This window comes from Mytilus galloprovincialis, chromosome 3 (genome assembly GCF_965363235.1).
Source record: "Mytilus galloprovincialis chromosome 3, xbMytGall1.hap1.1, whole genome shotgun sequence".
NCBI lineage: Eukaryota > Metazoa > Mollusca > Bivalvia > Mytilida > Mytilidae > Mytilus > Mytilus galloprovincialis.
In genome coordinates this window covers 62,224,658-62,243,373 of record NC_134840.1, presented here as the reverse complement: position 1 = coordinate 62,243,373, position 18,716 = coordinate 62,224,658, and the positions used below count along the sequence as shown (strand labels likewise).

Sequence of the window (18,716 nt, the reverse complement as noted above, 5' to 3'; positions counted from 1 at the left end):
TGCAGTGAGATTAAACGTTTTAAAGGTACCAAACCTTATCCCTTTTCTAACACAATAGTATAACATCACAACATAGTACCAAACCTTCTCCCTTTTTTGACAACATCATGCCAACCTGTGTTGCTTTAGCACATCACATAACCTGTTGTCAAAATGTTACCACATTTGATTTATAAGGGGACACTTGACAGTTTGAGTTGGTATTTCTATCGGATTAGACGAATAGGTTAATCACAATGATTCAATGTCGTACTCCAAAGAAGAGTTTTTTGTATAAAATGTTAACACGTGCATTTGAATTCAAAATGAGACGTTTCACTACAATTATCAAAAAGAAAGGTTCAGGTGTCCTGGATGGTTATATAAAACTTAAAGTCACCAGCAGCACATTTCTTTATTTTTATTGTTATTTATCGTTTTGATGCTTAAACTACAGTGCAATCATACATTGCTACAAAACATGAATTAAATATTGTTATCATGCGATTAATATATACTGTGGAATCATTTACATTCATTGAATACCAATTTGCATGCATTTCGTGGGAACAGACGTAGGGAACCACGAATTCAAATTTCAGCGAAATACAAAATTCTAAAAGGAATGTTTAATATAAAAAAGAAAATGTGGTATGATTGCCAATGAGACAACTATCCACAAAAGACCAAAAATGACACAGAAATTAGCAACTATAGGTCACCGTACGGCTTTCAACAATGAGAAAAGCCCATACCGCATAGTCAGCTATAAAAGGCCCCGATACGACAATGTAAAACAATTCAAACGAGAAAACTAACGGCCTTATTTATTTAAAAAAAAAAATTAACGAAAAACAAATATGTAACACATAAACAAACGACAACCACTGAATTACAGGCTCCTGACTTTGCCAAAACAGAGAAATTAAATATCCACGAAATGTCGTATCCACGAAAATAAATGATTCCACAGTTATAAGGATTTATAAGTTTTCAATGACAATATACAATATTTGATCTTATAAATACACTGGACTTCATTTTATATACAATCATATTCAAAACAAGTTGAATTAACTCAATAATCCACCACCACATCGACTCCGCCTTCCAAACTATCTATAAATAACTTGCGCTTGTCTTTAGAAAGACATCAGTATTCTAAAAAAAAAAATAAAAAAACTTACGGAAGGCTTGCACAAATATTAACAGTCTGTCTAATTATATGATCGGAACATAGTTTATACAATACTTTGCCCGTAGAATACATTAATTATAATCTTAGTTATCATAATTCAAAGATCTCAAAAGTCACATTGTCTTTATTCAAAAATATTCTTCAAAAAACAAAATACTACCAATTTTAAAAGAAATTGATTTATTTACGTGCATCAAAAAAAATATCCTCCATAGTTTTTATAACAAGCACATTCATTAGCATCTAGTTAATAGATCAAATACATCAAACGAATCTATATCTTTTACAAGACAACACTTATGTTAGACCAATCTATGTAAAAATTTGCATACGGAAGTTTGTAGTTTACATTTGATATTACATTTAAAAGCCAGTGCACACTTTTACAATAATTTTCATATACTGTGGATTCACTTATTTTTGTGGGTAACAATTATCGTGGATGAAGGAAAACTTGCATATTCGTAGATATTTAATTTCATGATTTTGCTTAAGTCTGCATATCAGCCTGAAGAACATTTAATTTCGTAGTTCAACTGTACCCACGAAAGCCACGAAAATTGGTATCCAACGAATAATAATGAATTCACAGTATAAGCCCACTGTTCTGAAAAGGGAGGAACATGTCACTGGTCGAGAAATATAGAGGCGAAAGATACTAAATGGTCATTCAAACTCATAAGTCGAAAATAATCTGACAACGCCAATACTACACGAAACACACCATAGAAAACTTTGAAAGAGCAGCTATACAAACCCCACCAAAAACTGGGGTTGACCTCAGGTACTTTTGTAAGATAAAAATATTTTTCAAACAATTTACTTATCGACATTTGTTCATTCTCATGTTCAAAAACTAATCCAAATGAGCTGTTATTAGGTGACATTATGTTGCTGTATTTACAACTCTTTCCAGTTTCATGGTATAGCAAGTTCTATACTGAATAGAATGTCTACAAAATTAAAATTTCGGTTATTTTCTAAAAAAAAGAAGCATCATATATTAATCTTATGTTCCAAGATCCGTAAAAAAAAACTACTCGTAGTGTCAACATTGGTAAAAAGGTTCAATCAAATAAATAACAATCCTGTAAAGCTAATAGAGAGAAGAAAGCATTGAAAATACGTTTCAGATTCAGACCATCCTCGTCAGAAGATGTTTGAATTACTTTGGATTTTATTTCATAGTAGTTGTTTTCCAAGTTTGTTTTCTTGTCAAAGTGACAAATACATGTTTTTATTTTTACTGATTTAGATATAATTAAGGAAAGGAAAAACAATAAAACTATAATGAGACATAAATGAATAATTATTTCAATCCTGGTATGATGAGCTCATTTATTTATTATTATAGTGTTTGAGCTTTTGATGAGATACTTTCCGTTGAATTTTTTGAATATTCCTCGGAGTTTGGTATTTTTGTGAATTTAATTTTATTCAATTATTTAAATAACTTTTCTAAATATCTGAACTCAATTGATCGCCTGAAATTATTTTCACCAGTATATTTCAAAACATTTAACTATTGTGTTTTCCCAGGTATTATTTACACCTGCTTCTTTTTGTAAACCGACATTTTTTCAAGGCGTTTGCTTTTTGAGCCCTAGTTTGTGAAAACGTTTTTTTTTCTTTTTTCTTAAATATCTCGTTTATACTTCTGCTCTATTTGGATTTCGTTTATGCAATTCAATTAGTGTTCTATTCTCTTCCAGCAAAATGGTTTATGAGATTTACATTGGTCAATTACTTTTGCCTAAATTTATATATTGCTCATTGTGTTCATTTTTTACGAAATAAGGTAAGATACGATTCTGAAACTTATAACCTTCTTTGAAATTGCAAGCATTACTATTTTTGGATATACCTTTTCTTTTGTTTTTGTTTTACCTGATTGATTGGGGACTTTTCCTATCTATTTATATTTAGATTAACTGTGCGATGTCGGTTGAGCCATTATAATTAGTCATGGTTTGTTCGTATTTGTTGTCGATTTTAGCCTCTTCATCTATGTTGTCCTCAAGCAAAATATCTAGCGGATCACAATTAGTAATCGGCCTTGAATCAAGAGCCATTTGCAATCTTTTCCAAAATTCATCGTCTTCTCTTTCATCTTTTTCCACGTGTTCCAAAACTATGTATTTTTGAAAATAACTTTCAAATTCCCTTTCCATTCGCAAGTTAGTTTTCCTCCCTCGACACACAACAATAAGATGATTGTAAGCTTTTTCGTCAGTTTTTAGTCGTGCTATTCTAAAAGCATATTTTCTCTCAGGAAGATTAACTATTAGCGATTGCTTGTTTTCTCGTTCTTCATTGGTGATTGATTGCTGTTGTTTGACCAATCTTTTTACCGATAAAGGTTGTTGTTGTGTTGGTTCATCATTAGATTCTTTATGTAGTTCCAGTTTGACATTGCTATGATTTGATACAACAAAAATAGTATGTCTAGCTTTATCTACACATGTATCTATGCCGCACAAGACCGATGTCCCTGGGGGAATTTGATCAGCAGAAATAATCTGATATTTTTTCATTTCTTCTAATTTTTTAATCAATTTGTTTTCAGAATAATCTTGATCTTCATCAGAATAGCTAACAAATACATCAAAACTGCTTTCAGTGTCACTTACATTGCTTGTACCAAATATGCTCTCTTTAATGTTCGATCTTAATTCAATATTGTTATTTCTATGGTTTGGAATTTTGTACGAAGATAATCTATATCTAAGGTTCTCCCAAAACAATAAGCTATCAGATTTTAACTTCTGATGCAATTTGAAATACTTTTTGAAATCATCGATGATTTCCATTCCGTCTACTCTTGTATCTTTCATTGTAAATCCTATCAAAAAATCTAATCTACTTTTCAGTTTGTGTTCGCTTGCTGCATAAGTGGAATTTATGATATTAACATCAAGGTCCTTTGTCAGTAAAACAAATACGCATTTACTATGATATACTGCGTTTCTTATATTAGCTTCCCATGAATATCCAGGGATGAAATCTCTGTTTGAATAACAAATTTTACATTCAGTCAGAATTTTCGAGTTCTCCAATATAAAGTGTTCAAACTTCTTTGAATAGATGAAGGTAATATCAATTGTTTCGTAGTCTTTGCAAGTTTTGCAATCAAATGGATGGAAGCCACACTTAACATACAATAAAACTTTCAGTGTCTGCCTAAAGATGATCGTTAAAGTAAGCAAACACATTGCTGCCATACCAAGTATTACCCCTGCAATTTCCGATATGTAACTTTCTACATCATTTTTAGTGCATATAAAGCTCTTGTCTGCCACTTTCAAAAATCTTTCTATTCCGTTTGCACTTCTGCATGTGATATCTTTCAGCCTTTGGAGTGAAAGAATATTTTCCAACATCCAGTGCTTGAGCCATAGTGAGGTGCAGTCACAGAGTAAAGGATTATGGTCTACATATATCACATCTAAATCAAGACAGTCGGTATTTCGCGGTAAATAACTTAGTAAGTTGTGGTCCAGTCTCAAATATTCTAATATTTTCATATCACTGAATACACTATCTTTAATCTCTGTTAAACTGTTATTGGAAATTAATAGTTGCCTAACATTTTTTAAATATTGTCTGAAATCTAGAATTGGAATACTATTGTTTTGTAGCCATATATCAATAACACCTGCAGGTACAATGGATGGAATCGACGACAAATTGGCGTTTCGGCAGTCAACTATTGTAACATTTTGGCTGTATCGCAAAAAGCATTCACACTGAGCTGGACATTTGCTATCCGGTTTCTTGAAGTACGATTCCTCTAGTTTGATATCAAATATTAATCTTCCTCGAAACTCAATAGGATAATCACACACCCATTCATTAAGAAAGTTTCTATTAACAGACCCAATACCGTTATCATGATAAACTTTTATAACCGATAAAAGTATAACAATATCATTAGAAAAACATGATATTGGATTATCTGTTAAAACAAAACGAAAGTAAGATAACACTATTATTAGATTTTTCGTTTTACGAAAACGAGTTGTATCGTTATCTCTCGCCAGCTCTTCTACCCAATCAAAACCTGAAACTTTAGATCCTGTTAAATCGACTATTTTCAATACATATTCTGAGGTTATCTGTGGAGTTGACTGTAAGTTTACACCAAATGAATATTCTGTTCCTGCTGTTATACTCGGTACTAGAGAAAAGTCATCAATACTTTCCAAAATTTGCAAAAATCTAGAGAAAGTAATGTTGGTATATTTTAAATCCACTTTCTTTAATCCTCTGATATAAAATATTACCACAGGTAATTCAATAAAAGGATTGTAATTCAGATTTATATAACTTAAAGTATAGCTGTACATCGGAAGATGAGATTCCCTGATATTAGTTATTCTGTTTCCTTCCAAATCTAGAGTTTCCAGTTGATTAAGTGTAGAAAAGATATGTTTTGGTAAAGTTTCTAGATTGTTATAAGCAAGACTCAGAAACTTCAATTTTCGCATGTCATTAAACATGTTATTTGTTAATAGCTGTAGCCGATTTTTGCTCATATCAAGATGCTCAACATTAAATTGGCCGCTAAATGTCCCATTTTCGAGTTCAATGATGTTGTTTTGGCTTAAAATTATAATTTGTATTTTATTAGCAGCAGATAACATATATGATGTTATCTTAGGCAAATGATTACCTGTTACTTTTACATAGTGAATATGACCAGAAATTCTAATATGTTCAGAACCTTGGAAATAACATGATTGCAATTCAACTCCTCTGGTATCTCCATAATCTGGAATCGTTGCGTGATAAATCGTCAAATAGTAATACGCCGCATTACTTATCAAGTCAAGATCTATCTTTGATGTGGTATTACTTTTTGAAAAACTCAATTCTACATGGGCTTCTAAACTACAATTAGTAATGGACATAAATGTTAAATTTGGACATTTGTTCTGTAGAAATGTAGTATTAACAGTTCCGTTTCTACACGTGGATAGAAACATTTCCTTCATTTCAGGAAACATAGCTTGATAACTTAAAAGGTAATCCAAGTTGTTCTGTATATTTCCCTTCATATCGAAAATCAAAAGACCTTTCAATTTATGGAAAGCAAACAAATTTGATGGAATTTTCGGGTTCAAACTTGGAATTGTAAGGTTTTGGAGTAACAGATATCTAGCGTTTGTTAATTCCAGGAGCAAATTTATTTGGCGTCCATCAAGCTGACAACCTAAGATAAAAACACTGCCAAAAATGTTAAGAGGAACAATCGGTTCTGAAGGAAAAACAAAATATACTTTTGTTTTACCATCACAAGCAAAAATCAATGTAACACCTTGGAAACTATCCTTTCTAATATATTTATCTGTAATAACCTTAGGATTTAAAATACAGTCCTGATAAGTCGGAAATACTTGTACAGTGATGAATTTCAATGGTCCATTCTGGGAAGTATTCTGAGTCATCCAATAATCTGAGTGTTTGGTCTGTAGACCAGTTGTGTAGTTGCATGTTAAATAGCTTTCTGACTCCACAAAAAGAGAGAGGATAATTGACGTTGTCAGTATCATTGTAGCGTGTTTGGTTTTATTCCCAAATATCTGAAAATGAAAAGTAAAATTGAGAATGGAAATGGGGAATGTGTCAAAGAGACAACAACCCGACCATGGAACAAACAACAGCAGAAGGTCACCAATAGGTCTTCAATGCAGAAATTCCTGCAACCAGAGGCATCCTTCAGCTTGCCCCTAAACAAATATATATATATATACTAGTTCAGTGATAATGAACGCCATACTTAACTCCGAATTATACACAAGAAACTAAAATTAAAAATAATACAAGACTAACAAAGGCCAGAGGTTCCCGACTTGGGACAGGCGCAAAAATATGGCGGGGTTAACATGTCATGATCTCAACCCTCCCCTTTACCTCGAGCCAATGTAGAAAAGTAAATGCATAACAATTCGCACATTTAAATTCAATTCAAGAGAAGTCAGAGTCTGATGTCAGAAGATGGTACAAAAGAAAATAAACAATTCACAATAATACATAAATAACAACAGACTACTGGCAGTTAACTGACATGCCAGCTCCAGACTTCAATTAAACTGATTGAAAGATTATGTCTACATCATATGAATATCAGGCACAATCCCGCCCGTTAGAGGTTTAGTATCATACCATCATAACATATATGAGATGAACATAACCCGTGTCATGCCAACAATTGGTTTTAAAAAAAAAATGTGTTTGTTACGATGCAAAGACCCTATAAGTGAAACAATATTAAAGCCAAAATATGCAATTTTTAATGACCTGACAACAGGATCGTAACTATATCCCTTCTTAATAAGTCTATTTAAAGGTTTTATTAGCTTCTGAAGTGAATACTGACATTTTTGTGCTTTATAAAGAATACTTCCATAAAAGATTGGATGTGAAATACCTGAACGTATAAGAAGTCTTCATGTTGAGCTACATTTACGAATGATGTCCTTATACCGATGATAAAATTTGGTAAATGTTTTGACTAGTTTGTGAGTTCGAAAACCCTGGTGTAATAATTTTTCAGTATTTCATAAATTTCTCTCATTACAATCTAAAACGTTGTTACATACACGAGCGAATCGTACAAGTTGAGATATATAAACACCGTAAGATGGTAACAAGTGAACGTCACCATCTAAAAATGGATACTTAAAGATAGAAAATGAAAAATCATCTTTGTTTCGTAAATTTTAGTATTAAGCTTTCCGTTAATGATATAGATATCAAGATCGAGGAAAGGCAGTGGTCATTGTTAGTATTAGCTTTATTTAAAGTAAGTGCACATTTTAGAAATAATTTTGTTTTCATTTCGTTTGAATACGGTCATACTGACTTTTACCCATAGTCTCTTTAATTCACACTTAATGCAGGGACATTTATGTAGGACAATCAAATGTGCAGTAACAGGTTCTTAAACTTAGTAGGTTGACTTAATGATAATAATAAAAAAATTCAGCTGCTGGCCTTAATTTTAATTCATTTTTTCAAGATGACCACCGCTCATTTTGCAAATGTGTCATATCGAATTGGCTACATTTCGTGAATCCTTTGAAAGCTATGTTAAATGTATTATCCAATATAAGTTTTTGATAAAACTTTCATAACAGATCATAACGTACAAAAAGACAATACATACAGGAAGAAAAAATCGAATCCCGGTTAAAAAATGGCAAAACAAAAACTTAAAAAATGTCAATTTTATCATTCTATCAAATTAACAAGAGATATCACTTGCTTTGTTAAGTTCAAATGCATATATAATTTGTTTAAAGACAGGTTGCTTATCTGAGTATTACCAATACACAAACTTGTACAAGGAAGACCAATAAAGTAGCATTTACAGTTACCAAAAAGCGGGATTTCTTGCATCCACATTTCAAAAAATCCTGACACGAGGATGCAACGGCAGCCAAAGAAGTCCATTTTAGAAATCTTGAATCAAAGCGCTTCTATTCGGAAACCTTGAAATGCTAAAAATGATTCCTTGTTTTCTGGAAATCTAAAACTAGTATAATATGGAGCGCATAAATCCTCTATCGTAATGCAAACTCATAGACAAGTAAATATAGGCTCAAAATGGTCTAAATATATTTCTCTTTAATCTTCCTTTAATGTCAATACAAAAGGAAAGAAGGGCGAATTTGTAAACTTTCTTCAATTTCTTTTTCATTGACGCTGTAGATAATAAGTATGACAAGAACTGCAAGGCTTATACTCGATTACAAGTTAATTACAACATAAACATTGTATACTCACGAACAAATCTTTTGATAAATACTTCGCTATGTACGTCTGAGTTCTATTGCCGCTATTGCATACATCTGCAGTGCATATGGGATGTGAACAATGTTTAAATAATAACACTTTGTAAGTCTTACTGATTCTTTTGTACTTAGTCTAAAAATATAATACACTCATAATAGAGTTTAAAAATAAAATGCGATCATCAAAAGACATAGTCATTTTTACTATTTATAATTGAAGTGGAAAACCTAGTGACATGACCCACAATACCTCCCCTGCAAACATTGAGAAAAGAAGGCTCTTCAATATTTTCACAGTTTATTGGGTGTGAACAATGTTAGATTAACAACACCTTGTTAGTCTTACTGATATTTCTTTGTACTTTGTCTAAAAATATAATACACTCATGATAGATTTTAAAAATAAAATCATGATCCTTAAATGACTTTACTTTTTTACTGTTAATAATTGCAGCGGAAAACCTAGTAATATGAGTCCCAAAAAAAGTCCCCTGCAAACATTGAGCGAAGAAAGCTCATTCTGCAATATATTTTAAAGTTTATACGTACACAGGTAAACGTCTTGATTAGCCATGAGAATTTAGGGTGACCGTAGATTTAAGCTCTATTTATTTGAGGTTTTACAAGGTTGTGCCTTACAGAAGCATATATGGACGAGTTTTCACTTTGGAGAATTATAACAAGATAAGCATCCTTTGTGGAGGCAAATTTCACCCTTAGCTTGTATAGCGCATAGTAAAGATCCCCGAACGTTCCCTTGGGAGCATACAATAATGCGACAAATTCATATTCATTATTAAGACCTTTACTAAGTTAACGGCGGTTTCCTGTCCATCCGTTGAAAAACATTATAGGAAGAGTTTGAAAATTTTCTGCTTCTCTCTGCAAAAGCTGATCGTCGACTTCTTACCTAGACCAAAAAAGGATAAATGTGTGTCGCAACCTGACAGGACATGTGTAGCTAGCAGTATATTACAGATTGAAGGTCAAAACGACCGACATATTTCATATACTAGCACGAAAAGCCTACCGTCTTCTTACTTTGATGCGGATCCCGTTTTCAACCACAAAGCTTCAGTATTTGCAAGTTTGAAAAAAAATAGTGAACACTTAGCACTAAAACCAGGTTAAATCCACCATTTTCTACATTTGAAAATGCCTATACCAAGTCAGGAATATGACAGTTGTCCATTCGTTTGGTGTGTTTTATAATTTGATTTTGCCATTTGATTAGGGGCTTTCCGTTTTGAATTTTCCGCAGAGTTCAGTTTTTTTGTGATTTTACTTTTTTGATTATAATAATATTGGTATTATAATCATCCAACGACAAATATCTCTTTAGTCTTTGTTTTTTAACATTAATGGAGGTTATGAGGGTGTTCGGTGAATCGTTGTAATACTGAAGTACAGCTTTAGCCAAAGAGCTGAAGGTTTTTCTAACCATGAATTTGCTGTCTCCACATTAATGTCAATATCATCAGCTCCATTTTGTATTATACGACCACATTCTTCGAAAGCAGCAATACCATTTGGTATATCAGACATGTCTTGGATTCTTCCTATTTAAAAAATGCTTCTTTTATTCCTAAGAACGTCCGTGTAGTATTTTCGGCAAACCACCACCATATTGTTGGCTGTTTTGTCGACCGGTACAAACTCAATCCGCTTTGAAAGTTCTTGAAGTTTATTTCTTATTCTGGAAATAGGCGTATTATGTACCTTTTTACACCATTTTTTTTACAAAACGAGGAGAGCGCGTTTGTGACCTGACAACACCGTTTCGGCTAATCTGTTTTAGATGTCTTTTTTCCATCCATTTTATATATATACAAAAATTTGCACACCAGAAAAAGGTTACGACCGAGCAAAAAAAGAAATTAGATTAAGATATGGTCTTTGCAAAATTCAAAAATCGTTTTAGGCTGCAGTTATCATACCGATCCATTAAAGGAAAAAGAAATAAGAACCTATCTTTTATTTGTCGTTACACTTATATCAATACATTTATATCAAATAACTTTCTAACAATACATTATAATAAAAAAAACACTAAGTGTATTTTTAACTTTTGATTACAGGCACTTGTCTCAGAATTATTTTTCTTTATACCTGTGTTTTATTAAGATACATAAACAGAAAAGTTCTGAGACAATTGTCTTTGCTCTTAATCCAATATATAAAACGAGGAATTGTGAACAGTGGTACATTACAAGAATATATAAGAAGCTTCCCTGTACGGCAATCACTTTCTGTACGGTTTGATTGCGTGAATATATTTGATTGACTTCATAAACCTACAATTCAGTCGTTGGTAATTCCTGTCTTGTAATGTATATTTTTTCGTCAATTTTACTGTTATGAATAAAACCGTTAATAGTTTTCTCGTTTGAATTGTTTCATGTGAGGGACTTTACGAAAGATTTTACGGAGAATAAATTATAGGTGAAGGCCAAACGGTGACATAGAATTGCTTATATCCACTTCACTTGAACTCTTGTAGATAGCTGTCTCAATGGTAATCATACCACATCTCCTTATTTTTCTATTTATTGGGCGTAATCTTTAATTGACAAATAATCCCATAAGTTAACAAAGAGCACATACTTTGAAAACATGTCCCAAAACGACAGCCGTTCTCATCATCTTGTATTGTAATGTTTTACACATAACTATGTTTTTTTTTAACTCGGACAAGTTCGCACATTTTCCAACAGGCGTTAAATACTAACTTTTATTCAGTTAAAATTGTAATTCCGAGATTCTCTCATTTATAAAGATTAACAATTTTGTCATGTGGTTGCCTTAAAACCTGACTGTGTTTTTCATCGTCAAGGTCGCATGCTGACCAATAGTTGCTGACATCCATGTTGTTTGGACTCTTGTGGATATTTGCCTTATAATGAATCTCCCAATTCTTTAATATTTCTTTTGTCAAATGTCCAATTCCTAAATCATGCATGTATAAATTCATGTCTTGGTTAACTTCTTTTAATGCCTGAATGCTGTTTCCTTAGTCCAATAAAACACTTTGGAAAAAGTTTATAATAATTATTTATAAAAAAAACAAAATCAAATATACTATAAACAATTTAATTTCTTTTGAAAACAAATAATATATACAAAAGGCAACATTGAAAACAAATAATATATACAAAAAACAACATTGAAAACAAATGATATAGACATAAAACAATATTGAAGACAAATAATAAATACAAAAAACAACATTGAAAACAAATAATATATACAAAAAAATAACATTATTGAAAACAAGTAATATTTACAAAAAACAACATTGACAACAAACAAATATATATACAAAAAAAACCCATTGAAAACAAATAATATATATGAAAAACAACATTTAAAACAAATATATACAAAAAAAACAACATTGAAAATAATAATATATACACAAAAAATAACATTATTGAAAACAAATAATATCTACCAAAAACAACATTGAAAACAAATAATATCTACAAAAAAACAGCATTGAAAACAAATAACAATACAAAACAACATTGAAAACAAATCATATATACAAAAAACAACATTGAAAACAAAGGATATATACAAAAAAAAAACAACATTTAAAACAAATATTATATACAAAAAAAACAATAATAAATACAAAATACAACATTGAAAACAAATAATATATACAAAAAACAACATTGAAAACAAATAATGTTAACAAAAAAGAAAACAACATTGAAAACAAATAATATATACAAAAAAACAACATTATTGAAAACAATTAATATATACAAAAAAAACCCAACATTATTGAACAAAATTGATATATGCCAAAACAAAAACCATTAAAAACAAATAATATATACAATAAACAACATTGAAAACAAATAACATATACAGAAATCAACATTGAAAACAAATAGTATACACAAAAAAAAAAAAACAACATTGAAACAAATGATATATACATAAAACAACATTGAAACAAATGATATATACATAAAACAACATTGAAAACAAATTATTTTTACAAAAACAACATTGAAAACAAATGATATATACAAAAAAAAAACAACATTTAAAACAAATATTATATACAAAAACAAATATTATAGAAAACAAATAGCAATACAAAACAACATTGAAAACAAATGATATATACAAAAAACAACATTGAGAACAAAATTAATAATATGTAATTATACACAAAAAGAACAATATTGAAAACAAATAATATATTCAAAAAACAACATTGAAAACAAATAATATTAATAAAAAAACAACACAAAAAACAACATTATTGAAAACAAATAATATAATTATATACAAAAAGTTAACCTGAATCGGAGCTTTCGTATGAATCTATAATAAAATCGTCATTCATCTTTCTATTCATTTCATTGCGAAAGTTACTCCGAGCAAAAGAATCGCTTGACATATCACTGCAGTCATCATCATCGTTTCTTTTCCTCTTTTCGTCTGGAGATTGTAATGGCTGTTCTGAGATATGATCTTTATTGTTGACACGATTCTCGGCTGATTGGATATCGGAACTCTGGTATGGATCTATATAGAATACTTCAACATCTTCCTTGAATCGAACATGTTCAAGGGAAGTACTTGATAAGTGGTCGTTTGAATCCACGTTAAATTTCTTATCTGACCCGTTTAAATTCTCATTGCTTGATAATTGTATATCCTCTGCCAATTCAAATGATGGCATTGAGAACGAACCGGTACTGGAATCACAGTGCGTTTCGGTTTCGGCTGGTTTTGGTTCTGGCCATTGCATTGATTCTTTTTTTATGACATTTGCTTTAATCCTTTTCTTCTTTTTTGATTTCTTCTTGCCCGATTTAGTGTTGCTATCTTTTTTATCAATCGTTTCCTGAATAGGGAAGAGTGGATCCAGCATCCCTCGACGTGGCAGAGAAAAAAGAGGGGCTAATAAAGGTTGTGACGGAGTTTTTAAATGATCGTACGCTTGGTTAAATGGTTCACAAGGATATATTTCAATTTCAGTTTTCTTTAGTCCTATGGCCTTTTTCTCAGCGTATGGTGTACTAGTAATTATATCACCAAGATGTTTGTTACTTTCTATTTGACTAACTTTATTGTTGATTTTGTTCTTAGATGTTTTCCATTTTGTCAGTTCTTCTTCTGGCATATTTATAACTGACCCATCATCAGATATTTCGTCGCCGCCTCCATCCGAAATAACCAATGCCCCATTAAATAACACTCTACTACCTGGTGTTTTGCTTGTAAAATATGGATCTGCCTTTTTGTTAAACAGTGCATTATCATGAAATAAACCAATTGCTTCATTGTGAAAACATTTCTTCGAAATGTCATTTCTTTCTGACAGGCTATTTTCTAAATTGCTCTCAACTTGCATCTCTGTTCCTACAATGATACTAGAGATTTAAGCATGCTCTAAGTTGTTTGATAACAAAGAAAAGAAAAACAAAGAACAGAATGAACAGAATGAATTAATTCAACTGAAGGATTATAACAGGAATATTCAATGTATCATAAGCCATACAAGCATTTGATACATCATTTTCTACATTTGAAAATGCCTGTACCAAGCCAGGAATATGACAGTTGTCGCCTATTCGTTTGATGTCATTTGGTTTTATCATTTGATTTGGGACTTTCCGTTTTGAATTTTCATCAGAGTTAGTGTTTAAGTGATTTTCATTTTACTTTTTTTTACAAATAAAATATTGTGATGCATAATCGAGAAATAAAGACAAGGCTGTGTTTAATATCAACAGGAATATATCTATAGTTATTAGTGACACATATATTTTATGACAGAGCGCCCGTAGACTTCCACTTTACCACTATAGTTATTAGTGACACATATATTTTATGACAGATAGCGCCCGTAGACTTCCACTTTACCACTAGAATCTCTTGGTTCAATAGCTTCAATGGAAACGTTAACAATATAAGAGCTCAACTTTACCTAACGAATCAACTTCACAAATAAAGGTTTTGCAATGATTAGGAAACAAAATTAAAGAGTTATTGAAGTGGGAAAATATGTAATATATCCAGAGACGTAATCGCAAAAATAATATTGACCCTTATGCTCTTTGAAATTTCATAATATCTAGTTTTGAGAATCGATTACAATATTTACGATTCTTAATGTGTGTGCATGAGATGCAATTTTGAAAATAGTCCACAATGTTAGTAGAATACATATACTAATAGTTCCTTTAAATGAAGATGTTACCATACCTTCTTTTTCTTTCATCAGGTTTTCACTTTCAAATTGTCTTTCTCTTTGTCTTTGCCTTTTTATCGTTCTTCGTTACATTTGTTGTTTTTATAGTGATATTAAGATGATAACACAATAATGACTGCTGTACCCCTATTTTTGACATTTTTACTCTTTGAGTATGTTTGTTTTGTTCATACATCGTTGACAATGTAATGGAATTTGATGCGACTGTCATACAAGTGAGAGGTTTAGCTAGCTATAAAACCAGGTTCAATCCACCATTTTCTACATTAGAAAATGCCTGTACCAAGTCAGGAATATGACAGTTGTTATCCATTCGTTTGATGTGTTTGGACTTTTGATTTTGCCTTTTGATTTTGGATTTTCCTTTTGAATTTTCCTCGGAGTTCGGTATTTTTGTGTTTTTACTTTTCTCTTAAAGCGCTGCTTACAGTTGTAACATCATCACTATTAGTTACCATAGATTTCTCAACATTCTGTTCGCTTGATTGTAGTTGATCCTCACTTTCAGTATTGCTGTGCTGTTTCATTAATCTGGATATCTTACTTACATTGGAGACCAACTCATTCAAATTGTTTATATCCTGTTTAGAAAAGCATGTATCATGATGGCGTTCGTTGTTGTTCTGACTCCTACTTCTTTTGGGCATTATTATTTTTCTGCTATTCAATCCTGTAAGTTCACTGTTATCAATGGTGCTATACAATTCCGTTTCTGCAGAAACCAAAGGAATTTGTAAGGTTGATCCTTTAATATGACGATTTTTAGTATTGCCTTTACTGTTGGTTTCCATTGACATTATTGAAGTAGAATATGTAGATACATTCTGTCTTAATGATCCGCCTTCATCAGCAACACTTTCTGTATCAATTTCGCACTTAGTTTCTGAAATAAAAAAAAAAATACCAGCTAGAGTATGATTTCGCAAGAGACAGCTATCACCCAGAGTCTAAATAAAAATTGCTCTCTTTATTACTCTTTTTTTATATTATATATACAATTAAGAAAGCCTGCTTATTCTGAATAAATGTATAAATATAAAAATATAAAACAACACGTTTAATTATTTATTGCGTCCGAAGCGCTTTTCTGGATTTACCTTCACCAGGAACGCTCAAAGCCAATCATTTGAAATCCGAAGATGTATAAGTACCGAAAATCGTTGAAGAGCTATATGTTAAAAATACCTAAAATAAATAGCCAAATTCATCTAAAGCCAACTTTGCCTGAGGGAGTTGAAACCTTAGTTTCATAATAATTTCAAAATTTATAAACGGACAATTTTAGTAAAGTTTGTTTAATCATGTCAGCACCGAAGCACTGACTACTGAGCTGATGATACCCTCGGGGACTGATAGTCCACAGTATAAACTACTTTATTGTACTGAACACAGAAAGTCTACTAGACGAGCTACGCTAGTATAGAAAGACCATGTTCTGGATCAACACAATAATAAAACAAATCACCGCATGCTAGAAATCATTATATGTTGTAAAATGTTAACCCACCTGTGATTACTTCCTCTGATTTTTCATTCATTTTGAAACTTTGCGGTCTGTTTTCCATTAGGTTTTCATCATTTTCGTTTGACAAATCATCATCGTTTACATCATCTGGATTATCATAACCAAAGAAACTGTCAAATGATGCACTGCTAACAGTAAACGATTCGTCATCATTTGCATTTTGATCTTTTTTCAAATACACACCATCAGAGGGCAGATCATCGTCGTCAAAGCATTGGTTCTCAGCTTTCGAATTATCAATAGAATCTATTTGTTGTAAGTTTTGTCCTTTTCCTGGAAAATCAAAAAACAATATGCAAAATTGTGTCAATTAAGTATGCTGGTCTACTGAGGTGTTTTTTTTTTTTGCGTGAACTGTTACAATGGGATTATTGCTTTTAATGAAGCAGTCTTTGCCATTTCTAAGGAAGCAAAGTTAGATTTCAAAGACTAAATTAAATGTAAAGATCAAATGACTAGGGCTAAAAAATATAAATTTATTAAAAAATGTCTCATACCGAATATACTATTTCTTGTTTTAGCCTCTCTATCATCAATTAAATCAATGCTGGTATAGGCATTGTCTGTTTCTCCACCATCGTCTTTTTTAAGGCTTTCAACCACGACATCTTTCATCATTTTGGTTCCATTTGATTTGCTTTCTGTTTCTTGATTATAAATCGGTTCTTGCTTCTGGTCACAAACATCTTTCTGTTCAACAGCTAGTTGACATCTAGTTACTATGTGTATTTCGGAATCCCCTCCATATAGTTCTTCGCTGAAATCTGATTCATACGAAGGGTATTCCGAATCAACTGTTTCTGCAACAGAACTTTCTGAATTGTCGTCATTATATTTCTCCTCATAAGTTTCGTTTCGTTTAGAAGCAATATCATTGATATATTCATTTGTTGTCGTTTGTTTGTTTTTCGTATCCTGGTTATCCTTTGATATATCATTTTCTCTAAGAATATCACATATAGGTCCAATCTGAAATAAGCCCTCGCTATCCTTCAGTGCTTTCTTCCGTTTTAAGGATACATCAACGGCTAGGACCCAATAAGCGGATTTGAGTGTGCGCCTCTCTTTATCTGCCTCTTCTCTTGCAGTCATTTCATCTGTGTCAGAAGAAGATACTTCGTTTGCAATTGCCAAAAATGTTTGATTCCTAGGTTCACCATTTACTGCTTTCTGACATTTAGCAATTTCAAGTTCCATGTTGTCTTTATCGCATGCGTCACTATTGTTTAATTCATTCGGCTTATAACTTTCTTCGGTATTTAGCCAATATTCAAAGTCATCATAGGTTTCCATTGAACTTAATTCTGATACTGACCTGTCAGTATCAAGTACATTAGACTTGTCAGAAAATATTTCCATGCTCCTTTCGTTAAATATGTTTCCGGTAGTCTCAGCCAATTGTAAGTCTTGTTTCCATTTCTCATTCAGTCTTCCTAAAATGGTACGTTTATAAGCCTGTTCTTTTTCATCTATTTTATTAGTTATATAAACTTTCTCTTGAGCTGTACGTTCTGAACCAGGATTAGAACTATCACATTTCTTATTATGTTCTATAAAATAATATTAAACGACCGCTATATTTATGAACAAATATTTGAATGTCAAAACAGTTACTTGCTGTAAAAAAAAAGAGATGGAAAACTGATTGAAAAATATAATGTAATTCTTTATCTTTTAAATTTTTATATCAAGTAAAAGATAAGAAAGAATTGGAATAACATAATAGACTAGTATCTAAGAACAAAGATAAAATCAGTATAGATAAAGCGTTTAAATCTGTGTCGGTACAAAAGTTTTGGATTTCAGCAACAGATAGTTATACAATTAAATTCAATTATGTTTTTTCTTATTTAAAGAAACAGCCCGGTTTTTGCTAAGTATGTTCGAATGTATCAAATAATTAACTGTTTTATAAAATAACATAACCAGGCTTTTGAAGCAATTGGTAGATAAAACCTTTGATTGTTTTAAATAATGCAC

The 18,716-nt window shown here is 31.4% G+C and overlaps 1 protein-coding gene and 1 long non-coding RNA gene across 3 annotated transcripts; both read right to left on the bottom strand.

The window, feature by feature from the left end:
- Positions 1-387: 387 nt before the first annotated feature.
- Positions 388-9,043, bottom strand: LOC143068586 (uncharacterized). Of its 2 annotated transcripts, XR_012976202.1 has the most exons (3): positions 8,966-9,043; positions 3,065-6,759; positions 388-2,130 (listed from the first exon to the last, which is right to left on the bottom strand). It is a non-coding gene; the product is annotated as an uncharacterized LOC143068586 (long non-coding RNA). The 2 variants fall into 2 exon arrangements; XR_012976201.1 differs by having other exon boundaries at positions 388-6,759.
- A 4,180-nt stretch (positions 9,044-13,223) lies between these two features.
- Positions 13,224-18,275, bottom strand: LOC143068574 (uncharacterized). The gene is made up of 5 exons (XM_076242755.1): positions 17,234-18,275; positions 16,719-17,009; positions 15,617-16,094; positions 15,205-15,242; positions 13,224-14,358 (listed from the first exon to the last, which is right to left on the bottom strand). Exons 1-5 carry the CDS (start codon positions 18,093-18,095, stop codon positions 13,286-13,288), a joined length of 2,742 nt encoding a protein of 913 aa, XP_076098870.1. The 5' UTR covers positions 18,096-18,275; the 3' UTR covers positions 13,224-13,285.
- Positions 18,276-18,716: the final 441 nt, after the last annotated feature.

Excerpts from the sequence above, each read along its gene's own strand:
- LOC143068574 (XM_076242755.1), bottom strand. The coding sequence starts at position 18,095 with ATGGAAATATTTTCTGACAAGTCTAATGTACTTGATACTGACAGGTCA. Across the intron at positions 16,095-16,718 it reads ATCAGAGGAAGTAATCACAG|AAACTAAGTGCGAAATTGAT; the intron begins GTGGGTTAACAT and ends TTTTTATTTCAG. Across the intron at positions 15,243-15,616 it reads AGCAGCGCTTTAAGAGAAAA|ACAATTTGAAAGTGAAAACC; the intron begins GTAAAAACACAA and ends ACAAAGAGAAAG.